Source organism: Ochotona princeps, chromosome 4, assembly GCF_030435755.1.
Source record: "Ochotona princeps isolate mOchPri1 chromosome 4, mOchPri1.hap1, whole genome shotgun sequence".
NCBI lineage: Eukaryota > Metazoa > Chordata > Mammalia > Lagomorpha > Ochotonidae > Ochotona > Ochotona princeps.
Genome location: NC_080835.1, coordinates 39,992,363 through 40,017,112, shown reverse-complemented (window position 1 = coordinate 40,017,112; position 24,750 = coordinate 39,992,363). Strand labels below are relative to the sequence as shown.

At 55.3% G+C, this 24,750-nt stretch overlaps 2 protein-coding genes across 4 annotated transcripts in view; both read right to left on the bottom strand.

Annotated features, from left to right (window-relative positions):
- Positions 1-5,673: 5,673 nt before the first annotated feature.
- Positions 5,674-6,996, bottom strand: KCNJ11 (potassium inwardly rectifying channel subfamily J member 11). Its single transcript, XM_004593747.2, has one exon. It carries the CDS (start codon positions 6,915-6,917, stop codon positions 5,742-5,744), a length of 1,176 nt encoding a protein of 391 aa, XP_004593804.1. The 5' UTR covers positions 6,918-6,996; the 3' UTR covers positions 5,674-5,741.
- Positions 6,997-11,004: 4,008 nt separating this feature from the next.
- ABCC8 (ATP binding cassette subfamily C member 8) overlaps positions 11,005-24,750 on the bottom strand; it is a 70,259-nt gene continuing 56,513 nt past the window's right edge. The window contains exons 24-39 of one of the 3 annotated variants that reach the window (XM_058663288.1): positions 24,436-24,535; positions 24,052-24,293; positions 23,793-23,959; positions 22,752-22,821; positions 22,160-22,317; positions 20,215-20,307; positions 16,520-16,622; positions 15,902-16,015; positions 15,436-15,556; positions 15,215-15,345; positions 13,903-13,981; positions 13,625-13,733; positions 13,280-13,383; positions 12,517-12,650; positions 11,753-11,815; positions 11,005-11,241 (exon numbers count right to left, since the gene is read on the bottom strand). In XM_058663288.1, the coding sequence (XP_058519271.1) occupies positions 11,104-11,241; positions 11,753-11,815; positions 12,517-12,650; positions 13,280-13,383; positions 13,625-13,733; positions 13,903-13,981; positions 15,215-15,345; positions 15,436-15,556; positions 15,902-16,015; positions 16,520-16,622; positions 20,215-20,307; positions 22,160-22,317; positions 22,752-22,821; positions 23,793-23,959; positions 24,052-24,293; positions 24,436-24,535 (1,926 nt within the window). In that variant the 3' untranslated portion in view covers positions 11,005-11,103. Of the gene's footprint in view, positions 11,242-11,752; positions 11,816-12,516; positions 12,651-13,279; positions 13,384-13,624; positions 13,734-13,902; positions 13,982-15,214; positions 15,346-15,435; positions 15,557-15,901; positions 16,016-16,519; positions 16,623-20,214; positions 20,308-22,159; positions 22,318-22,751; positions 22,822-23,792; positions 23,960-24,051; positions 24,294-24,435; positions 24,536-24,750 lie in introns of those variants that run through there. The other 2 variants (XR_009245310.1, XR_009245311.1) reach the window with 2 other exon arrangements.

Below are 24,750 nucleotides of genomic sequence, written 5' to 3'. Positions count from 1 at the left end.
AAGGGAGAGATTTGTGGCAAAGGGAAGTGCAGTTGCTCACAACCCTGCACGTAAGTGGTCACTGGGCATGGCTAGAGTGGCACTAGGGGGTGTGTAGGGAGCACCTGCTTCCCTCTCTGTGAAGATAGATAGTGTCCCAGATGGTGTTCATGGGGGAGATTGGGCATCTCCTGAAATATGCATGCCAAGTTGTCTGTTGATCCAGCCATGCCAGGTGGACATGGATGATTGGCATCTGTATGTCAGTTTGGAAGCCTGAGCTGGCAGAATGGCAATGTAGAGAAAGAGAGAGAGTGGGCCTAGGAGAAGTTGGGTGAGTCATGCTCAGACAAGTGAGGGGTGCATGTGGTGGACTCCATGTGGGCCTCAAGGTGAAATTGAAGGCAGATCTGAATCCTCAGGCAGGTATTAGGTATTGGCAGTTTTGCAGTGAGCCCACTGGTTGTTTTTGCAGACCAGCAGTTCCATTGCCGGAGGAGAGTGACCTGGCTTCCCTCCGTTGCAGAGCTGCAGACTGAAGCCCAGAACCTGCATTCCAGCATTCAGGTGAGCTGTGACCAGGTATAGCAGGTGTCTCCTCAGGCTGCCCCGCCCCTGGGACTGGCTGGGGAACAGTGCCCTAGTAGGCGGGGCACAGTCCTCCTGTAAGACTTCCCCAGGCCCTAGACCAGAGCCAGAGTTCCAGAGGTGCTCTAACTCTTCAGGTTCTAGACCTGACATTGGGACTGTCACAATATGCTGAACCAAAGTTCCATCCCAAGGCAGGGCTCACAGGGCAACCCAGGGGATTCATGTTAGTTGCTGTTGTTTTTGTTTTTGTTAATTTTATTGGCAATAGTGTTTGTCTAGTTGATCAGTGTGGGAAGGGTCGAGGATCTGGGGTAGTGAGATCCTTGTTTATACATTTTCTTCTTCTTCCCATATATAGGGGAGAAGAGGTACAAGAAATTTTGGATATAAGGTAAAATGTTATTTCAGAAGAGCAACACATAATTTACTACTTTTGAATTAAGTCCACTGAGCTTCCCAACTGCCTCATTATCCTGGGGATTGAGCAACTGCCACTTGACGTCAACCCAAGTTTTCTTTTGTAGAGCATTTTCTGGGGGGTTTGTTCATGTGTTCTCGATAGCTCTGAGATGCAGCTGATATCACTGCTCCATGGATGAGGGAATCTTTCTGAGGTCGATTGGCTGTCATAGTCTGCCTCTGAGTCTCCTTTGGCCCAGAAATTTGCTGTCAAACTTCACTGGGGTAGTTGATCCATCCTCAGCATAACAATGAGTGCTGTGGTCCCTGCCCAACACATGCTTGATCCTCACCTACTGCAGGGGGAGCTGCAGCCCAATAACCTCCACTGGTTCGACTCCCCCAGCTCTGGTTCCTGTGCCTGCCAACATGTGCAGTGGACTGGTCTGGTCTGCCTCACATGCCACTGAGATCTTGAATGCATCATTGGACATAAAAGCCTAACTCAACACAACCAACTTCACCCTCCAGCACACGCTCATGCCAGTGGGTGCCAACACCTGTCCAGCCAGGCCAGCCCCAGTCCTGGTTCTCATGCTCACCAGTGGGAATTGCAGCCCATCAGAGAGGAGGCTACAACCCCTGCACTGGACCCACTCTTTGCCCCAGATCTTGCACTCTCCAGGTGGTTCTGTGGTCTAGCTAGATAGGATCTGTCCTCTGTCCTAGTACTTGCCAGCTGATGCTATGTCAAAGCCTAACCTGCTTGCCCTTATTCTGGCTCATGCCTGTACCAGTGGATACAATTGGCTTCCCCAGCCTGGCTCTCCTCATAAGCAGCTTCACATGTAGGTCAGCAGGTGTTGTAGCCTTGCCCAGGCTGGTCTGTCCCCAGTTCCAGCTCTCACACTTGCCAGCATGAGTGGTGGTCCAGCACTGCCCAGTCTACCCCCTCCTAAAACCACCCCTCATGCATGTTGACTGTAGGAGCTACCATGTCTGGTCTGACCAACACCCAGGCTTGAGTCGTATGTTCACTAGCAGGTGTAATGGCCCATCAGGGAGTTGACCCCCACCAGACCCACTCCCAGACCCATAGTCCAACTGTGCCAGTGGTGCTAGGCTCTTAGCAGTCATAGGTTACCCCTTCGACCTACATATGTATGAGCAGTGGATGTTGTGGCCGGCCCACCCCACACCATATTCTTAGGTGTGTCTGCGGGTGCTGCAGCTTGGACCAACCTAGTCTGTACCCAACCCCAGTACCCATGAGTGTCAGTAGTTCCATGGTCAGTCTACCACCACTCCCAACTCCAAGCAAACCAGTTGAAATTGCAGATCTAAGAGGTGGGCCTACACATTCCCTATAGAATCTGCCTCCAGACCGAGTTCTCTTGCATGCTGGTTAGTCACATGGTGCAGCCTAGCATTTCCCACCCCTTGTTTCAACTCTCCTTGGTGAGTACTGTGATCCACCCCCTGCCCTAGCTTCAGTGTGCCCCGGTGAGTGGTATTCAGCATTGGTTATTACTGACTACCCCAGTTCTGCTATCTCTCTAGGGCTGCTGTGTTGCTCTGAAGCTTAAAGGTCCATGTATTCCCCCCTCAAGATCCCACCACTGGGTGGCCCAGGTGCCAAAGTCCTGGGAGCTCAGAGCCAGGGCTAGCCGGTTGGTCTGGCTCTGAGCAGCTGGCAAGCTGATGGGTTCGGGCCTCCCTCCACACCCACGCCCCGCAACCCAGGGGGTTCTAAGTACATTTGGCTTATTGTTCTTGGGCTTTGTGCAGCTATCCAACCTTCTCATGCCTAGAATTTTCCTTGCTAATGCTTAAGCCTGGGATTTCCTTTGGAGGTAGATAAAAAAGCCTGGAAACAGTGACCCCAACTTTTCTGGGATCAAGCAGGTCTACCCTGTAGCCAGCAGGTGGTGCTAGGCCCTCAAGTCTGCAGCTGTGGGCTCTGGCAGCAGTTTCAGATCTCGGCTGGTTTGCTGGAAGGTAATCTGGGCTGGTATTCCAGGATGCTGTTGTTGCCCAGGGTTCCTCATTTGTGACCCTGGTGCCTCCCATCATCCTTCAGGACAGCCAAGCTGAGTCCTGAGAGCCAGATGCCACAGCCCCGAGCTGACAGTGTGGCTCCAAGCCATTAATGGTTCAGCCCTGCCTGAGAGGGCCTGTGCAAGAGAGCAGCTTGGAGCTCAGGTCAACCAGCAGCAACTTCCTGGTCCCTAGGACCCTGCCTCTGGGCATTTTAGGAAGGACCTTCCCAATTAGACAAAACATCCAGTGCTGGGAACCAGAGCTTCTTCCAGGTATTCCACATGGCTGGCAAGGGCCAGGGTACTTGGACCATCCTCTGCTGCTTCTACAGGTGATTATCAAGGAGCCAGACAGGTAGCAGAGCAACTGGATCTCGAATCCACCTGCTTATGGGATGCTGGTGTTGCAGGCAGTGGATTTACCAGCTGTACCACAACATGAGCCAACATGGTTCCTTATCTTGGGCATCACTTATTCCTTCCTTTACTCAGCACCTATTCGGTTCCAGGCTCAGTGCTAAGTCAGACAAAGTCGCTGACCTCAGGGATCCACAAACTTGCGGACTAGGGACAGGTCCACAAACACAGGACAAAGGAGAGTGCCAAGGGCCCAGAGGAGAGAGAGGCAGCCATCTCTTTTCAGAGAAAGCTGGGTAGGGTTCAGGTGACATCATTTGTTCTGAACTTTCATGGATTTTTGTTGACAGTAGATGAGGTCTGAATAACCCACACAAATGGAATAACATAGGCATAGGCTCAGAGGCCTGGAGCTGGAAACTGGAAGCTGTGAGCATGGAGGGGATGGACAGGAAGCCACAGAAGTGAAGACTGGGTGCCCAGGGTCCTGGCAATACGGCAGCAAGCTCTAAAGTTGGAGAGGCAGTCAGAGCCCACAAGTGCTAGCTGTGGCCCAGCATGCTTTGGGGACACCAGTGAGGGTGCCTCACATAGGAGGGGGTGATCATTGTCTCCGGGAGACAACATGTACCAGCTGTAGGACAGACCAAGACAAGGTTGACCAGATGATGGCCATTGACGTGGCACCTGTTATCACAGACTGGGTTGGGAGGGGGCACTGGTGGAAAATAAGACCCAGCAAACGTCTACATCACTGCAGAGACAGAGAAATATGCTCTTTTCCTGAACCCTTGCTTGGTCTGTTTTCTCAGCTCAGCATCCATGATAAGTGCTAGCACTCATTGCGTACTGATTACACAGTGCACATTTAGGTATTTCCATTTTTGGCACCTGCTGTCACAATAGCAGGTGATTCAGCCACTATCAGTAGGTTAAAACAACTGAGTCAGAGGGTAAGTCCCCAGCGAAAGCTGAGCAGCTCCAGCCCAGTCCTGGCCCCAGGCAATGCTCCTGCTACAATCACTGCTTGCTTGTAGTGGCCATCACTGTCCCCATCCCCTCCCAACAACAGATTCCCCAGAATGGAAGCAGGGCTCACAGCTACAAAACCTAGTCAGGGCCCAAAGGCTGAGCTGGCTAGGCAGGCTGGCTGAGCCACCGGATCCCTTTCCTGGCTCGCTGCTGGGGCCCACAGCTCCTCCTGCCAGCCCCTGCCCTCCCTTTCTATCAGCATGCTTGCTGCCACCCTGGCAAGAAAAGTCCAGTGTGCAGATCCGGAAGGGGAAGCTTTATTGACCATGGAGAAGGCAGAATTCTGGGCAGCACTGGCCCTGCGAGTCCAGCTTCCAGCCTAGCCAATCAGGATCAAAACTTGGTGCACCTTACGGCCCCCACTCACCAACACCCTTCTGCACTTTCCAACAACTTTTCCAGCAACCCAGACACACACACCCCACCCTTGGTCACCCTTCAGATAACACAAGTCACAGTCATCATGGGGAAGCCAGCAACAGTTGGGGTGGGAGTTCATTGTACGGGAAAGGCCTGTCTCTGCCTCACATGCCAGTTGTCTGCCCTACCCACTCCAGACTCACAGGATGGGGACGAAATGGGGGAGCAGACAGATGCAGCAGCTTCCCTCCAAGGGACTTTCTCAGCAGAAGGCTGGCATGTTAAGGGTGAAGGGAGCGGGCACAGGGAAAGGGTGCCAGGCCCATCCCCTGCTCTCTGTGCCTGAACAGGGCCCAGCCAAGCCGAGCAGCCCCGCGTCACTCTCCCCACCGTGAGCCTGTCCCACAGACAGGAGCCTTGTCAGCCTGTGCAAGCTGCACAGGGCCAATTCTCCAGCAGATATGTGACCTCTCATCCACTAACCTCCTGCAGCGGCTGGCCCCACTCCTCATCCTTTCTTCCAAGAACCAATGGTGCTGGAGACGAACCAGAGTCCATTTCTGGGGTCACAGAGACACCACGCCGTGTCTGTGTTTACCCAGCCAACTGTGCAGCTTCAGGAAGGGTGATTGTCAGGGTCTAGGCTGGCCTGAAACCCAGCTTCAGGGCCCAGCACCTCCCATAGACGCCCCAGCCTTGGGTAAAGGGCTGTGGGGGTGAGCCAGTCCTGAGCCACAACTGGGAGGAACAGGGATAAAAATATCCCAGCACAGGCTCCTCTGAAGCCAGAAATAGTATGGTGACTAGTGCCTTGTAACACCCTGGGTACGCAGCGAGCCGAGTAAGGCTACCTAAAGGGTTCCAGCCTCACGCCCGGTCTTGGCCTGGCCAAGAGGCTGGCACCATGAATCTACTCCTACATACCATGTCACACCATCCGCATGCGCACTCCCACGTGTGAGGGGACCCTGGAGGGACCACGACTCAGGATAGGGACTCCGGGGAGATGCTAAACCTGGGCTTAGCTTTGGCAACAGCCACACTGCGCTTGCGCAGGGGCCCGCGGGTGGAGGCAAGGGTCAGGGCGTCCAGCAAGCTGCGGTCCTCATCAAGCTGGCGGGCGGTGCAGAGCGGGGTGGGCACCTTGACGGTGTTGCCAAACTTGGAGTAGTCTACAGAGTAGCGGCCGTCTTCCTCAGCCACGATGGGGACAAAGCGCTGGCCCCACAGGATCTCGTCAGCCAGGTAGGAGGTGCGGGCCTGGGTGGTAATACCCGTAGTTTCCACCACACCCTCCAGGATGACGATGACCTCCAGGTCCTGGTGGTGGTGCAGGTCGCTGGGTGCCAGGTCATAGAGCGGGCTATTGGCGTCAATGACATGGTAGATGATGAGCGGAGCCACCAGGAAGATGCTGTTACCGCCCACACCGTTCTCCATGGGGATGTCCACCTGGTGCAGGGGCACCACCTCGCCCTCAGGGCTGGTGGTCTTGCGCACCACCTGCATGTGTATGGTCGCGCTGATGATCATGCTCTTGCGTAGGTCACCCACGCGCAGCATGAAGCAGAGGCGCCCGTGGCGCAGGGCGATGACCGCGTGCTTGCTGAAGATAAGTGTCTCCGCCCGCCGGTGGGCCTGGGCGGTCTTCATGAAGATGCAGCCCAGCATGATGGCGTTGATCATGAGTCCCACGATGTTCTGCAGGATGAGGATCAGGATGGCCAGGGGGCACTCCTCGGTCACCATGCGCCCGCCGAAACCGATGGTCACCTGGACCTCGATGGAGAAGAGGAAGGCCGACGAAAAGGACTGGATGCTGGTGACGCAAGGTACGGTGGTGTCCTCGCCGGAGGGCGCCAGGTCACCATGGGCGAAGGCGATGAGCCACCAGACCATGGCAAAGAGTAGCCAGCTGCACAGGAAGGACATGGTGAAGATGAGCAGCGTGTGCGGCCACTTGAGGTCCACCAATGTGGTAAACACGTCCTGCAGGAAGCGGCCCTGCTCACGGATGTTCTTGTGGGCCACATTGCAGTTGCCTTTTTTGGATACAAAGCGGGCCCTGCGCTCCCGGGCCCGGTACCTGGGCTCGGCAGGGTCTTCGGCCAGACGGGTCAGCACGTACTCCTCCGGGATGATGCCCTTGCGGGACAGCATGGTTCCGGCGACCCCAGGCAGGGGCTTCTCCCATGAGGCTCACCAGAGGCCTGGGATCTTCCCTATGGGGTTCCCTGCACTGACTGGTTCTAAAGGAAGCCCCACCTCCACCTGGATCCGGCTTCCCTTTTTTCCTCTCTGCCTCACACTTCGGCTCACTTGCCCATTGCCTACTCAGCTCCCTGGCCCTGCGGATGCCCCACCTGGCCCAGATTCCCGCCCAACTCTCCTACCTGCTGGCTACCCTGAGCCTGCCACGCTCCCCAGACTCCTAGGCCCCACCCAGCCAGCCTTCTCACCACCTCTGAACTTGGCACTTCAGATCTTACCAACTAACTAGGTTGCACACCTCCCCCACGAGTCTCCCGCCTCACCCATCTCAGTCCTCTTCCCCTCCGGGATCCAGCTTCACGTCCGGGCCACCTCATCCGCTCCACGTAAGCCCCAGCCTCCTACCCCACCCATTCTGCGGCTCGCCCTTTGGATCCCCCTCCAGCTCTCGCCCTCTCTGTCTCCTTGGGATCCCGCGCCCTTCGGAGTCACCACCCTTCCCAGCTTGCGCCCCACGCGCGACCCCGCCGATCTCGCTTTGTCCCGGTCGCGGCCTCCCGGGCTGGTCCAGTCGCACGCCTGCCCGCACGCCCGTCCGCGCCGCGGCCCCCGCCCGGCGCCCGGTGCCCGCCCCGCCCGCGCGTCGCCGCGGCACCTGCTCCTGCTGCTCAAGCCGCGGCCGCCGCTCCCCCTCCCGTCGCCCTGCTGCGCGCGGCCGGCAGATTTCCTGTCGCAGTGGGTCTGTCCGTCCGGGCTGGACGACCCGTGCTAGGCTGGGGTGGAAGCCCGCGCGAGAGGGGGGCGTCCGGGGAGCCCAGAGGGGCCGCGGGGCCCGCCAGGGGGAGCCCGACCTGTGCCGGAGAAGGAGTCCGACCTGTGCCGGAGAAGGAGTGGGGCGGGCACCGGGCGCACGCTCCGCCCATCGCCGATCTCACCGCCCCCCAACACCTCCTGGCGCCTGGGACTGCACTACCAGCTGGCAAAGAGGGTCTTGGTGCCCGCCCTCCCGGCCTGGGATGGCTGCCCCGGTGGCACTGGCTTCCCCTCTTCATCTCTCCCATCCGCAGTCGGGTCGGCGTCGGCCTCTCGCCCAACTCTTGGGCTCCCAGGGCGAGGAGTAGTTCTCGGGGTTAGGTGACCCGAGGACTACTTGCAGTCCTTTTGGATGTGCTCCTGATCTCTCCATCCTGGACCTTCTGAGAAGACTAGGAAAACTCGGACTCCCTCCCCGCTTAAAAAAAAAAAAAAAAAGAAAAGAAAAGAAAAAAGAAAGAAAGAAAAGAAAAAAAAAAAAGCCTTCCTAGGCAGTTTGCCTCCGACCTAGTACAGGGTAGCAGAGGTGCCCTGGACCACCCATGCCCTGCACAAGTGTTTCATGAATGCTTTGATGACTCCCTTTAATCCCATTTTCCATCACCTTTCTGAAATTCCCTCGTTTTAACCTGGAAAGTGGGGAGGGGCCGACAGGATGAAAGTCCCAGAGGACTGGCTCGCAGGGAGGAACTTCTGAGGTTGCTTCTGTCGCTAAGCCTCGTGAAGAGGGGCCTGGGTGAGTCCCCACCCCAGCTGGTTGTGGGGGAAGGGTGTTGGACCACCTGCTCCCTCCCGCCATGGGAGTGGGGGCAGAAGGAGGGTGGGTCTGCGCCGTGGGAAGGCTGGGGCTGGGCTGAGGACACTGGTTGGATTAAAGTGGTTTCTCTTAGAGGGGATGTCCCTGGCTGGAGGGTGTGTGAGCCAAGGCTGGTGAACACTCTGGTGCTTTATTGGGGATTTGGGACTGGATGGGGATTTGGGCCTTGGGTGTGCAGCAAGGCTTCAACGCGGGTCCTTATGTGTCCCACTGCTTCCCTCCAGGCCCTGGGGCTTTGGTGGGTGGCTGAAGTCCTGAAGGCCTGCTTCCCTCTGCTCTGTTCCTGAGAGATCCCACGGTGCAGGGGAGCGCAGAGTCCCAGGATGGAGACATCTCAGAAGGGCTCAGCCTGGAGCCTTCCCTGTTTCCTGCTGTGCCATCCAAGAAGGTGGAAGTTCCTCTCTGTTTCCTCCAGCTGCTCCCTCCCTCCCTCCCACTGTGCTGCTGGGGCCCTTTCTTGTTCCAGTCCTTTGTGCCTCCATTTGCACTCCGTGTCACCTCACACTCCGCGCTGACATCCAAGGCGCTCTGCTCTGCTCCCTCCCTTGCTGCCTCGCCTCCCTGGTCAACCAGCACTCCTAACTCACCCTAGGCCCTGGCTCCTGCTTCCCCTTTTGCCCTCATGGTCTCTTCTAACCTGTTGTCCACCCAATGCAAACTCCTTTCCTGTTCTTCATGCAAAACATACCATCAACAGATATATAGGTAAACATGTATATACATGTATTCATCTAGAGGAGCTGTGTAATGAACACTAGCATACCGAGAAGTGAAGATACAATGCAACATGCATCTCTATTCCTGGATAAAAGATGGACTCCCAATGAAACTGTTAAATATATCTTGACAATAGATACTGCATTGTCAACCATTTTCTATACCTTCAATGTCATGATACACTTAAATATGGACTTATAACTGTTGCTAAAGGACTATACTATTATAATAATATAGAGGAAAATAGTAGGGGGTTGGGGGAATAGGAAGTGTGTAAGGGGAAATCTCTGAGCCTATAAAACTGTATCATGAAAAAATATAAATAATAATAAATCCTGCCTTTCCCAGGCAGACTCTCCCTTTCTGAGTCCCTCTGGCTTCTGGAACCTCCAGGAGGGTCTGCCCTGAGCCTCCCTCCAGTGACTGGGGAGGGATGGAGTCCCTTATGTTGTGGAGTCTGATCCCCTGGATGCAAGCCCAAGATCCCTAGGCTTGTGCCCCCATTCTGATAAGCCAGAATTGTAGTCAACATGTAAGTTAAAGCAAAATGATGTGCAAACAAGCACCTGCCATTTCCTGGCCAAGTTCAGATAAGCACTTCTGTGGGGTGATGGAGAGGGAGTCAGGACAGCTTTTGTTTTGGCCTCCCTGGTATCTGGTCTCTAACCTCTCCCAACCACCCCCTGGCTGACTTGTGCTACAGGCACTATGTGTTCTGTCTGTAGAATCAGACAGGGATGGGGATTGGGGCAGAGAGATGGAGACATCTGATCCAGGGTGTATTCCAACTCTCTGACTCCAGGTATTGGGCACGGTAGGGAGGAGTTTCAAGTTGGTACATTGAGGCCTTTGTCGTGAGTTTGGGGGAGGAACATAGCTCTTTCTTCTTGAGTTACCCAGGGGACAAGGTGTAAATGGTGTGGCCATCCATCAACTGCAAGGGAGAGGAAAATGGAGCTCAAACATGGAGACCAATGTCAGAAGGTCCTCAAAGTGGTACAGCCAGCCATACTCTATAACAACCTCATGTTTTCATTTGAGGTGGGTTCCTGTTATTCACAGTGGAGACGTTAACAATTCAGGATATCCAGCTCATGTGATTTCAACCCAAGAATGACAAGGGCAAGGAAGGGGATCAAGCTGGATGGAGATACCTTAAGTGAACCACAGCAATGCCATCAGTCACCTTTACAATGGACCAGAAGGCAGCCGCTGTCCCCTAGCTCATAGCTCTCAGCCTTAAGTGACAGTGGAACTGTGAAGTGTGGTTATCAGTTTCAGGGAGGCCAGAGGGGTGGGTCCCCAATCCAGTATGACTGATGTCCTTATAAGGATACACACACACACACACAGCCCAGAGGCAGGTGCACAGAGGAAGGGCCACGTGAGGATGCAGGGTCTGTCTGGAAGCCAAGGACCGAGGCCTCAGGAGAAAGCAAACCTGCCAACACCTTGATCTTGGATATGAGCCTCTGCAATGGTGACGTGAGTTTCTCTTGCTAAGGTCCCCCAGTGTGCGGTATTTTGTCACGACAGCCTGACAAATACAGTCCTTGGTTCACAGACAGGAAACCTGCTTTTGCCCATGCCCACGTGGATCCTTCAGTTCTGCCCATGCCAAAGACAGGCTGACTCCTGACACCCACAGTCCACTGACCACCCCTGCCCATTAGACATATGGCTTCCGGTAGCAAAGACAGAATTTCTTTATTTACAAGTGATTGGCAGGTAGAAAACCCAGGCCGGGTGGCCAGGGGACAGGGCACGCACAAGCCCAGCTCTGGCAGGTCACTTGTCTGCACGCACGAAGGAGGCGAAGACGCTGTCCTTGCGGCTGAGCAGCTTCTCAGGTTTGTCAAACTCCAAGATGGCACCTCGCTTCAGGACAATCACCAGGTCTGCACTCAGGATGGTATGTACACGATGCTGGGAAGGCAGGAGGGACTGGTCAGGGTGGCAGGCCGGGCGGGGGGGGGGGGTTGGAATGTCTCATCTGTGGTAACTGCTTCGTCCTGTTTGGCTCTGATCCAAGCCTGCCATCCTTAAATATTGCCCTCTCCCCTCACCACTTCTCTGTTCTCCCCTCACCTGACCTGACTGCAGCACCCAGAGGTCCCCATAGCTCCCCCCACCCGACGCTTACTTTCTATGGATTAGTAACCCCGGCCTAGCTCACAGGGCCTTGGGATGGAATTAACCTTGGAACCTGGAAAAAGAGAGGGGAGGGCTGAGGGAAGCAGGTGCACACACCTCCAGCTCCCTACCCTGCAACCCAGGCTCCCTGCCAGTCCTCCAGACTGCTGGCCCTGAACTGCTCCAGGGTCCTTTCTTGATTACAAGGACCACACCAGCCCTGGGGCTGCCCATAGATGACAGTCCCTCAGGAGGTCAGTCCTTTCTCGGGGGTCCCCCTACACCCCTTTGAAGGGCCACTTACCGCGATGGTGACCACAGTGCGGTCTGCGAAGGCTGTCATCACCACCTTTTGGAGGATGTTCTCCTGCCGGGTGGAGGCAGCAGCTGTTGGCTCACATGTCCCATGGATGTAGTACCCAGGTCCCATTTGACCCCAGCCCTGCCTCAGCCGCCTCTTATCTGACCCTAATCCCTGTAAGTCAAGAATTTGAGAGTTAGGCTCAGACAGTCAGTGTCTGCATGGGCTGGAGGTGGATGACAGGTGTAAAGTCTATGTGTGTGATATGTATGGTGGTTTTATGTGTGATCTCATGTGTGTGGTAGTACATATGTGGTTGTATGTGGCGGTATGTGCGTGACTATATGTGTGGTTAGTGTGTGATTTTATGTGTGTGATTTGTTTTGTATGTGTGTGGTTGTATGTGTGTGTTTGTGTGTGTGTGGCATGTGTGTAGTTCTGTGTGGCTGTGTGTGTGTGTTTGTGTGTGTGTGGCATGTGTGTAATTCTGTGTGGCTGCTTGTGGTTATGTATGTGTGTGTGGTTGTGTACTATCTGCGGGTGTGTGTAATTGTGGTTGTGCATGTATGTGTGTGTGTCTGCAGTTTTGCACATGTGTGGTTTTTTTTTGTGTGTGTATAAAATGTCCCTAAGACTAGAGGGAGTCAGGCCCGCAAATTCTTTGCCTTTTGGATTATACACAGCCTTTAACCTCAGCACCAGTGTGTGCACACTTCTCTCTAACACTCCTCCACAACCCTCTCGAAGGTTTGCCTCGCAGCACCGACCGTGGCCATGTCGATAGAAGCTGTGGCCTCATCCATGATGAAGATGCTTGTCTTCCGCACAAAGGCCCGAGCCAGGCAGAACAGCTGCCTTTGGCCCTGGCTGAAGTTCTCCCCACCTTCTGTGATAATGGCATCTGCAAAGAGCCCCCAGACAGGGAGTAGGATCACATTAACCCCACGCCACACATGAGCCAGACGGGGCGGCTTAGGGGAAATGTAGATTGGGTACAAATAGGTGATGTGGGTCCATGAGCTCAGGTGTGTGCAGTGTGGCTGCAGCTGATCCAGCAACACAGGCAGTGGTAAGAAGGGCACTGAGTACACTAACATGACCCTGAACTGTCCTGGGTGCTTCTGTGTGGGCTTTGGGATGGGGACAGGGCCATGAGTGAGGCTGTCCTCTCCTCTCCTGGGCAGGCAGGTAGATGGGGCAGGGCAGGGCCAAGGACACTGCCGCGGCACTGGGGAACCTGCCATCTCTGTCTCATGGGACCCACTCCCAAAGTCCCCCTGTGTCCTGCAAGAAGAACCACACCCGGGACTGACAGGTTGTGTGACTGGGGCAAGTCCCCTGAGCTCTCTGATCACCAGCACGGGGAGAGAAAGAACTAAATGGTCTCATGGTGGCAGGGACGAGGGAGTCCTGCCAGATCCCATGCTGCCAATCAGGGCACACCTAAGCCATGGGCACATGGCTTCCCTCTCTGTCCCTGATGGTTCCTTTAGTGCCCAGCACCCCAGGGGCGTGGCCAGGAGTGGTTACCGAGGCCTCCCGGCAGTGCCTTCACCACCAGCTTCAGTTGGGCAATCTCCAGGGCCTCCCACAGTGTGCTGTCGGAACACTTCTTCTCGGGGTCCAGGTTAAATCTGGAGGGGCACACAAAGCCCCCGTGGAGAGGGCAGGAGGGAGCAGAGTGAGAACTGATGGCCCTGAGGGAGCACTGAAGGTGGTGTGGCAGTGGCTGTGGGAGTTGTTACCAGCACCTGCCTGGGTGGTGATCACCACAGACAGGCCCTCCTGTGAGCTGTCTGCCTCATATCCACTCCCTCTGTGGGAGCCCTCGCCCTTAGGATAGGGGGGCCTGGCAGGGCAGTAATGGGTACTCACCGGATGGTGCCGCTGAAGAGGACGGGGTCCTGCAGGATGATGGAGAGGCGTGAGCGCAGGGTGTGCAGTGGCAGCTTGGCAATGTCAATGCCATCTATGATGATGCGCCCTGTACAGAGACGAAGGCATAGGTACGGCCTGGGCCTGGGCCAGGGTTAGCCTGGGATGGGGCCACCTGGTAAGAATGTCCAGGAAGGTAGCAACACCTGATTGTACTGAGGCTGGTTAATGGGAATGTGTGTGCGTAGTAGGGATGTGTGTGACCCACCGCTGCTCACCTTCGAACATGTCCACCATGCGGAAGAAGGCAAGAGAGAAAGAAGACTTTCCACTGCCTGTGCGGCCACAGATGCCAATCTAGAATGAGAGAAGCAGGTGGGCATCGGAGGCCTTGGGGTTGCTGGGAAACGGCTCTGCACTGTGGATGCCATGCACAGGAGGGAGGTAACAGGGTCCCCTGCTGTTCAGGTCTTGTGCCTAGCCAGCTTTCTTTGGGCCAGGGGTGGGTTCAGGATGGGGTTTGTTTCTTGCACCGAGTGCAGCAGGGGCCCATGGAGGAGCCCGAGAGCGAAGCACAGGGTGCAGATGTCCCCTGGCCGGGGCGCTCGTGTGGGTCTGCAGGTGCTCCGTGTGAGGCTGCTGCATGTGCCATGTTGTGTCTCTATGTGCACGAACTCGTGAGAGTGGCTGACTAAAGCATGCAGGGATGTGCCTGCATGCCCAGCTTAAACTGCAGCCATCTCTGTACTGCCTCCTGGTTCTCGGTTAGTGGCAGAAATTAGTGAGGGGCTGGGTCTTGGGCATGGCGGTGCACATGCTGCTTGGGACACCTGTATGCTGAATGAGAGAGCCTGGCTTTGGATCTTGGCTCTGCTTTCAATTCCAGCTTGCTGCTCATATGCACCCTGGGAAGCAGCAGTGAGAGCTCAAGTAACTGGGTCCCTGTCATCCCTGCAGGAGACGCTGCTGGAGTTTCTGCTCCTGACTTTGGCCTGGTCCAGTTATGGGCTGTTGGGGGCATCTGGGGAGTGTACTAGCAAACAGCAGATGACTGTCTACCTTCCTAATCAATGAAAACAAGCCATAAAAACCAGAATCAATTATACTCAATAAGAGGCCAGGCCAGAGACATGGATGGACGGGAGGGGATGGGACGGGGATGGAGATTGTATTTAAAGGCCACAGTGAGGAGGTCAGTCACAGACAACGACAGAGAGACAGAGACAGAGAGGGAAGGAGAAGCAGTGTTAGAGAACTGGAGCAGGGGACGTCAGGAGGATGGTTGGGTGGGAATGCCGGCCAAGCTGGCTCCCTGACAAGGGCAGCCTTACCCTGTGGCCCTGGGGCTCACGGGGTTGTGCTGTAGGGAAATCCCTAGACCATTTGCAAGGAAGAAAATCCTGACCGCACTGCCCCCCTCCCATCAGGAGGAATCGGGTCAACGCCTCCTTTGTGGACAAGTCAGGAGACAGGTGTGTGTGTGTGTGTGTGTGTGTGTGTGTGTGTGTGCGCGCGGGGAGCAGCAGCAGGAGAAGCGAGGACAGGGAAGGCGGCCTGAGCCCGGCTGGCAGCTGGGGATGGAGATCTGACCTTCTGCCCCGGGGAGATGAGAGCGTTGACGTGCTTCAGCACGGGCTTCAGGGAGCTGTCGTAGCGCACACTCAGGTTCTGGATCTGGATCTTGCCTTGGTCTGGCCAGTTCTTAGGGATCAGTGAAGGAGCTGGGGGCCGGACTCGGGGTCAGCCAGCAGGCGTAGGTCACAGCCAGGACCTAGACTCCCACCCATCCCTGCTATTGCTGCATCCCTCACCCAGCAGCCCCTCGTAGCTCTCTGCTTCCGTATTCAGGAGCCCGTGGATCCGTTTCACAGCCCCTAGCTGCAGCTCCATGTCTGCCAGGTTTCTCACCATCCAGTTGAGGTAGTTGGAGACCTGTGGGGATCATGGCTGTCACTGGTGCTCAGCCGTCACAGCTCTGTCCCCAGCTGTCAGGATGGTGGAAGAGGCTCACAGCCCCCTATCCCCTGATGTCCTTGCTGCCTAACAGCTGCCACCAGTGGCCCATGTTGGAGGGTCACAACCAAGGTGGCTTCTCACCTACCACCTGTCTGGGACCTGGGCCCTGGCTCCTGCAGGCTGCCTCCCTGTTCAGTGCGCTGGTCCCTCTGGGATGAGACTCTGCTTATCTTCAACTGGGGTGACTCATGTGTCAGCTGGGGAAGGCACAGCCCTGGGGCTGGAATGTGACCCCACCCCTCCCAATCCAAGCTCACTCACCATAAGGGCATAGGTGAGGCCCAGGCCCACCAGGCCAGCAGAGAGCTCTCTGTGCAGGGAGTTGGAAATGGAGGTTGCTGCTGCGATGAGCACTACACACGCACCAATGTACTCCTGCAGAGAGAACAGCCGCCTGGGCCCTTGGGGGCTGGAGCCACAGGCTCCCATCTGCCTCGCCCTCCTCCAGGATGGACAGCAGCCCTACTGAGCCTGGCCCCAGCTTTGCCACACATGCACACGGCATCAGCTGCAGGAGGCTTGAAGCCTGGGGTCCCAGACTTTGCCCACATCCCAGCTACCTGCACACACCTGAACAGGTGTTCCCGCCCAGCTAAGCCTCATTAGTTGGCCTGTCATGCACACAATACACATGCCTCATGTGTCCCCCAGCAGCTGCAAGCTCATCACAGTTACACACACAGTTGTCCTGACTCCTGGCACAGTTCCGAGAGAGCCAAGCCTTCAGGTAGTAACTGGGGGTGAAGTTGCTGGGAGGACACCAGGCCTGAGCTGGGCAGTGGCTCAGTGGCCTCGCAATCCAGCTCCCCACCCTCTGGTCCATGTTTGGCTCCACAGCCCTATCAGAACCCTGGACCTGCAGCCTGGAGTGGCACTTGCCATGCGAACTTCTAGCCACCTGTTGGCAGCTGTGAGGAAGAGGGAGGCGATGTTGTTGGAGTCTGTGTATTCAAGGAGCTTCTGCTGGAACCGGGCCTCATACCTGGGAGGGAAATAAGGGTCCAAGAAGGTCCAAGGAGCATGTGGACTCTCCATCCCTATGGAGGGGCCACCTGAGCATCCACAGACCCCAGATGTGCCATCTCTATCCCACCTGTGCCATTCCCCTCTGGAGACCCCTGGCTCGTCTTGACTGATCCAAGCCTGATGAGGATCCTGTCTGCTTTACATTCCTGCCTTCCCTCCAGGACCTGTTCTTTTCCCCATGTCTTTCCTGTTAGAATAAAGGACACTTCCATCCCTCTACCCAGCTGCTTAGGCCAGAAACCAAGGCGTCACCTGCCTCACTCTAGCCTTCTCAGAAAGTTCCCTAATGTCTGCTCCAAATAGTCCTTGCCTCTGCCCACCTCCCTGCTGCTTCCTACCCAGCACAAACTCCCCCCACTGGACTGCCACCTCAGCTCCCTAAGGGGTGCACCTGCTGACTCCCTAAGGTGTACTCCACCTAGCATCATCTTTCTACATCACAAACCATGTACCATTTCTGTGCTGCTCAGAGAACAAACAGCCTCCCATTGCTTTTGGGATAAAGAACTGTCCCCTTGGCAGGGGCCTGGGTGAGTCGCTCCTGCAACCTTATTCCTTGCCGTAAATGCCCTTGCTCACTATGCTGCAGCTGTCCCAGCCTTTTAGAAACTTTGTGACAACACTGAGCTCTTCTGCATCCCAGGACCTTTGCACATGCTGGCCCCTGTGCCATTTTCTTTCTCTGCTCTTCCCAAGGCTCCTTCTCCACCTTCAGCTCTGGAGCGGTACCTTCTGAGAAAGGCCTTTCCCAGCCACTAACTTATCCAAAGCCTTTTGTCAAATTTAAGAATCATTTGCTGTGCTGGACTCCCTCATCATCCTCTCTTTGCAACCTTGTGTGTTCATTTCTCTAGCTGCTTTGGCTTCATTTCTTCCCCTGGAAAATCCATGAGAATGGAGGACAGGCCTGATTGGACATTGCTGTATCCTAGCACCTGGCACTATCTGTAACTATTTGTTGAATAAGCAAACAGAAGCTCCCTGACCATCTAAGGCAGATGAGATCTCTTTATACAGAGAACTCTAAAGGGTTCTATCCCACCCCCATGTCCTCAATGTGTTCCCCTGCATGACTGTGCTCGGACCTGCCTCCTCTCTCAGACAGGTCTGGGCTCCTCAGCCACCCCCCTCAGGGCTTGCTGGTGTTTGCTGGGAGAAGGTGGCAGGAAGTGGAGGGAGTGCTTGCTGAAGTCTGAATTCACAGAATGGATACTGGTTGATGGCTGAAGGGACAAATGAAAAGCAGTTTCTGGAGAGGACCAAACTCCAGGGACACAGAGGGGCCCCAGAAAGTACCTTACATTGGCCACTCCCTCCCAGGAAGTGCTTGTTGGCATTTGCTTGTTGCTGGGTGGATGATGTGTGTCTGGGGAGACAGGAGTGAATCTCTGGGCAGTGAGAGAGTGTGTGATTGCACAGCTGCAGGGTGGTTGGGGCAGGTGTGTGATGTGTCAGAGGGAAGTGTGAGCTTGAAGTGTTTGAACAGTGTGTGCTGAAGAGGTGTGTGTGTGTATGTGTGTGTGTGTGTGTGTCTGCATGCACAGGTGTGGAGAGGGTCCCAGCTGTGGAACAGTGCACAGTCAGATTGCATGCCGACCATCAAAACCTGTGTGTTAGGACCAAGCCTCCGGTTTCCTCATCAGCAAAGTTGAACTATTACTAGCCCAACAGGAGATGACTTCTGAGCCCAGTGCTGGGTTCTCCTGGAGCTCTTTGGGGGAAGCAGTAAGGAAAGTTCAGGAGGTCAGACAAGTCCTGGAACTCAGCGCCTGTGTGACCTCGCCTGGGTGCCCAGCCAGTCTGTGAGGGTCTCGATTTTGCAGCTGCAGAGCTGTACCTGTGCCATGGGGCTCTTGGGACACTAACTGCAATGATGCACACACAGCACTTAGCAGGGTTCCTGATGCGTGATGTGTGTGCAGGCAGGAAATGCCACTTAGCTCTCAATAGGGCCACCTGCTGGGCTAAAGCCAGGAAGCGAAACACATTCATGGATGGTTAAAAAGCCTTTTGTCAAATTTAAGAGTCGTTTACCATGCCAGTATAGTGTAGCATGTGAGGCTTTGTTGGGCAACACCTCCTCGGGCCAACCACAGGCTTTCCTGGCGCTGGGGACAGGATGCTGGAAGTCACTACTTATGAGAGGTGTCTAGTGTCCTCCCCCTGTGTCAGCCCGGAGGCCCCTGGGACGTCAGTGGTGAGAGGGAACATGAGCAAGACCTAGAGGAGAAGTGAGGTCCAGCAGAGGGTCCAGGACCGGCAGGCTAAAGGCACTGGGGAAGTGCAGGCCGGAGAAGTGTAGGCTGGGAGAATAATAATGGGCTTACTTGGGGTCAGGGGAAGTCCAAGGGGCTAGGCCACAGCCAGGGCGAGCACGGCCTATTTCATTTAGCTTCACTCACACACGACCCATAAGAGGACATCACCCTGTGGAACCTGGGCTTGCATGCTGAACACAGTGCTGCCCCAGGGGCCTGGACACCCCCTGACACTGGTGCTGGACTTCATGGGTTAGGGAGGAGACACCAGCCCCACTGGTGTAGCCCTAGGTTATGTACTGAGAACAACCCTAAGGTTACTCCTGGCCACAGGGCTTTGTATCACATGTAATTGTCACATCCACAGCAGCTGTGCCATCCTAAAAATAGCCCACTATCACTCACTGGCTGAGACTCAGAGCCCGGGGCTCAATTCTCTGGGGTCTCTGACCTGTCCAGCTGGAGGAGTGGCGCCCAAAAGACCCGACCCTGGGGCAGCTATTGCTTCCTCACTCCCCGGCAGCCTCAACACTCCCATCCAGCCAAGCGTCACTCTGCAGGGTGGCGAGTAGAGGGCAGGACACCTACTTTTTTGGGAAAGTCTTCCAACCTGGTGAACTTCTATCCATCCTTTGAGTCCTGGGTCTGATGACACCTCCTACATGAAGCCTTCTGTGACTGCCTCCCTTCTGTGTTCCCCCACAGCCCTCGTCTTTCAGAGTGTCTGTCACAATAGGGTATGACTTGGCCTGCTCAGAGCTTAGCCTATAAATGCCTGCAGGTTCACCTGACTCCGTTTTTAGTGCCTGACATGGAACACACAGTGAGCACTCAGCAAATAACTAGTGAATGAGCTGGTAGGTTCATGTTCGAGCTTCGTGGGGTCTTTTGTAGAAAGTTCTACAATCTCTCTGTAGGCGTCTCCTTGTTTGTGCAATGGAACAATCGTGCATGAAGAATAGCACACAGAGTGCTTGGCATGACACAGTTGACTAAAGAAGGCCTCAAGCCTGGTCAACACAGTCTAGAACTTTTCTAGCATTGGTACTCAAGGCTTTACCACAGCCTGTTTCTTTCCATGTGCCAGGGTTCACAGGCATCCAGGGCCTGTCTGCAAGGCTCGAGTTTTCCTCTCTGGATCAAATAGCTGATGCGCACCTGGCATTTCCCAGCTGCTACACATACCCAGGTCTTGGGGCCTAAGGAGGGACCCTGAGAATCAAATCTCATGATCTGAGACCTGGTCCCACCCCCATGCCACTGCTACCCTGGGGGGAATTTGACTCATACCTGAACGCCCGGATGGTGGTGAGGCCTTCCACAGTCTCAGCAAAGTGAGACAGCAGTGGGAGTTGGGTGGTGTCATCCAGCTGTTGCAAGTCCCTGTGCCGGGGACAGAGAGCAGTGGTTAAAGGTGTAGGCACAGAGCCCAGCCTGGGTCCAAACTCAGCTTGACCCATGGCTACTGTCTGGGCCTCAGAGAGATCACCTGTCAGGCTGTTGGGGACACTGGGCCAGATTTTGTCTGCAAACAGTTTTAACATTGCCCATAGGTGCAGGGCCTGCCATCCTGCGCATGACTGGGGGCATATGTGGACCTCTGCATGCGCATCTGCTGCACAGCCTCCTGACCCAGTGAGGCTGGGCCGACAGTGACAGTCCCACCCTACAGGAGAACAGCTTGAACCTGACACTCAGGCCTGCTAAAGACTCCCTCCCCAGTAACCACAGCAGGTTTTGGCACCTCATAGGGCAGAACCTAAAGAGGGAGGAATGACCAGAGATTTCCATGGTAACAGACCCACTCCCCACTTTCCCTATAGGTCCATGCTGTCAGGTGGACCTGGGGGGTAGAGCTAGGATGCAGGTAGTGGTTTTTTGTGCAAACCATCTCAGGACCTGAGGAGCAGGGAGAACATCTCTGGCAGAAGGCATGAACTGTGGGCAACAGCTTGTGCCATGTTCAGGAGGCGCCTGTGCTGTGCTGACAGCAATGCTTTCTGCTCCGAGCACAGGCGGAGTGATTAGGGCCAATCCAGGCCAACCTCTGTGTAGACAAAGCTAGATCCCAGGGGGCAAGTAATTGTGGCCAAAAAGCATCTAAATTGAATCATCATTATTGCTAATCAGTACTGGGACTGGTTCCTTGCCAATTCTGTGTACCAGGGAAAGGTAGTTAGCCTTCCTGATGACAGCCTACAGTAAGAAGTGTGTTTTACCTCACAAACTCAGTGCACACATAACTTCCATGACCCGAATAAAGGTTTCATGAAGCAAAGCTTATGAGCACTCCCTGAGTACAGTCTGATATTTTCTGTCCTATTTATTTTCTAAAAACCTGGCTGTGGGGCTAGCATTGAGGCATAGTAGGTTAAGCTACTGCTTGCGATTCCAACATCCGTTATCAGACTGCAGGATCATTTCCTAGCTGCCCCGCTTCTGATCAGCCCTTTGCCAATGTTCCTGGAAAAGCAGTGGAAGATGGCCCAAGTGCCCAGACCCCTGCCACCCATGTGGGAGACCAGGCTGGAGTTCTAGGATCCTGGCTTCCATCCTGCCCTGACCATTGCAGTCATTTAGGGAGCGAGCCAGCAAATGGAAGGATTATTTCTTTCTGTTGCCCTGCCTTTTAAATAAACAAGATGCTGGTTGTGATTCATAATATTTATTTCACAACTCACTGATGGGCAGTTGTTGGGTGTTTGAGAAATACTGGCCCCAAACTTTCCCTCTGATTTTCAAAGCTATTAGCTTAACAGAGTCACTGCCCAGAGGATGTGGCAGACAAAGTTCTCAGGAGGAAACTCAGAGTGGGAAAGCAGGGTGCATGTGTGCATGGTCCCAGGGCTCATGAGGGCAAATGTACCCAGAGCAGATAGATGGCTGGGAGGGGCTTGCTGCGGTGCAGGCACAGGAGCTGCGCACTGGGCTTTCTGTAACACTCCATACCTCAGGGGCCCCTGGTGTCACATATTACCCAGCAGCCTGGCCAGTGAAGCCATACAGCCTTCCTAGAAAACACGAATGATGGGCACAGACTTGACCACACTCCAAAGCAGCTGATTCAGACATGATGGTGTGGCATGCATGCTGACATGTGCTTCCCTCGGGACAATGAAACACAGGCACTGGGGAGCAGGACTCCACTGCAGTTACGATCACAATTCTAGGAGATGAACCAAGCTGTCCACTGCCGAGCACCCCTCCCCCCACTCCTGAGGCTGTCAAATGTCACCTGGATGCCACCCGGAAGTACTTCTGGATGAAGTAGCACACGATGGCCAGGGGCAGGAGGGCCACGAGGAACACAGGTGTGACGTAGGAGATGACAGCCAAGGCTGAGACACAGAGCAGGGTGGAGCGGCTCAGGCACTCCAGTGTGGAGGGGATGTGCTGCAGGAAGTCAGGGGGCAGAGAGCCTGGTGAGGCTGCTGTTGGAGGTCACCTGCTCTGCACACTTCTCTCTCCCTTCTCACTGCAGCCCTCGTCTCATCTGGCTCACTCGGCCATTAGCTCAGGGCAGGCAGGACTCAGGCCTCTGCTTTTGCATCATCTAGTACAGTGGCAAGACCACAGACTGCACCTGGAAGAACCTCCTCCACCACACAGTCAGCCAGGTAGGTGCAGAATGAGCCAGCGGGGTCATGGATCTTGCTTGTCTTGACTTTAATATGAAGGTCTTAGGGTGGCCCCAGACCTTTAGACAGCATTAGAAACTGATGGGGAACCCCCCAGCTCCTCTAACACGGGGAACCCACCCTCCACAAGGAGAAGCCCCCTGGTCTGATCTCCCCAACCCCGTGTAGATGTGGCACAGCGTTCCATACCTGGTCGATGGTGTTACAGTCAGATGAAAATCTGTTCAGGATGCTCCCAAGGGGTGTGGTCTCAAAAAACCTAAGATGTAATCAGAAGAACAGTTCCTTAGCCATTCATTGATCTACTCCTATTGAATGGAGTGAGTCACCTTTCACTGCAGTGTCTTTGAGGCCACCCACAGGGATAGCTTCCTGGGAGCTGTTGGCTTTGTGGGCCAGCAGACATCTGGCTCGTGTCCCTGAGCATTCCTGTGCCTGTCCAAAGCGGGGCTGGCCTCTCTCTGGCTCGGTGAATCAAGTCCATATGTGGCCACTGTCACCTTCCTGGCTGTTGGCTGGGCTTGACTCACTCAGCAGCTGCCCTCCAGACAGACAGCCCATCAGCTGATCAAGCCTGGCAGGCTACTCTGGCTGTCAGTGCTCCAGCTGGGACCTGAAGTCAGTCCAAACGCAGGCAGAGCAGTTCAGAACCACAGACTGGGGGCAACAGAAAGGAAAGGAAGCTTGGAGGCCACAGGAGAGCTCATGAAGCTGCAGAGTGTAGCCATGGATGAGGGGTCAGTTAACCTGTGCGCCTGTTGAGATTTTACACTGAGTTGGAACCAGTTGGGCAGTGGCAACGTGACACCCCTTCCACACCCCATGGCCTGTAGGATTTTCATCCACCCCATTATTGGGGATTAGATCAGCTCCTGCAAGCTGGCTGAGGGAGGAGGGAGGGGGAAATGAGAGCTGAATTTGTAAATGGGAGGACAGGCAGGGGGGCAGTGCCTCAGGAAGGGAAGTAGTTTTTCCCCAGATCTGCAGTGCTTACTTGGAAGGACTGTTGTGGCAACTCCATGCACTAACTATGTCAAGTGCCTAGCCCGGTGTCTGGCTGAGTAAATGCCAGCTTCTCCTTGCTTCTTGCAGGAAAGCGACACAGGTTTACACACACTGTCCCACTGCCTCACTCCCACAAAGCTAGGTCAAAGTCTAGTCTCACTGGCTATTTTAGAGCAGTGAGAGCTGAGGAGGCAAGCAGGAGCCAAGGCCAGGGGCTGGGGGTACCTCATGGGCGCCAGGATGATCTGGTTGAGCAGACTGCGGTGCAGCCTCTTGGCCACCTTCAGCCCCGTCCACTCCACAGTGACAGAGGTGACAAGGCACAGCACGATGCCTAGGCTGCAGAGGACCGTGAACACCGTGGCGTAGACTGTCTGGTCCAGGGTGCACTCCTAGGTGGGGAGAGGGTCCCAGGTGTAGGTGTGGCTCAGCTCCCTCTTCCATCACGACCCCAGTTTCCCCTCCATGGGGCAACCATCCACACCTGGCTAAGGGAGCAGTTCCTGGCAGTGGGGTTCAGGGTCAGAGCACTGTCAGTCCACTTGGCCAGCCAGTAGTCGATGGCCACCAAGACCATGTGCTTGAGTAGCTGGGAGAAGACAAGCAGTGACAGAAGTAGGACACCGGCTGAGGACAGGTACTTGGCGCAGGCTCGCCATGGGATCTTGGCACGCTGGTGTAGCACTGAAGACAGGCTGTCGTCCTCCTCGCTCTCAGCCACCTCCTCTGCAAGCCCCAAAACCCGCCCCATGGGGCATTTTACACCAAACTTACAGATGGGGAAACTGAGGCACACCATAGCACGGGCTTTCATCAGAGGCACCCAAGCTCAGCTGGAACCCCTTGCCTGAGTCCCTGCTATTTGTACCTTCCTCCTCTTCTTCATCCTGCAGGAGGCCATCTCTGGAGGACATGGCCCGGGGCAGGCCCTGGGAGGGCTCTGTGGCTTTTCTCTCCACAACAGTCTCCTGAAAGACAGATGGGGCCAGGCCCATGTTCCCCGGCTGTGCAGAGGAGAGAAGGGAGGCTAGCGGGGCAACCACCCTTGATGCTTCCCTGAGTCGAGCAGCCAGTTGGCTCCTGCCTGGGAGAGGTTCCAGACAGCCAAAGTTTACCCCATGCCCTGATGGTGTGAAAGCACCCCAGTGACCCTGTGGGGAACTATCCCTCCCTGCCTGTAGTC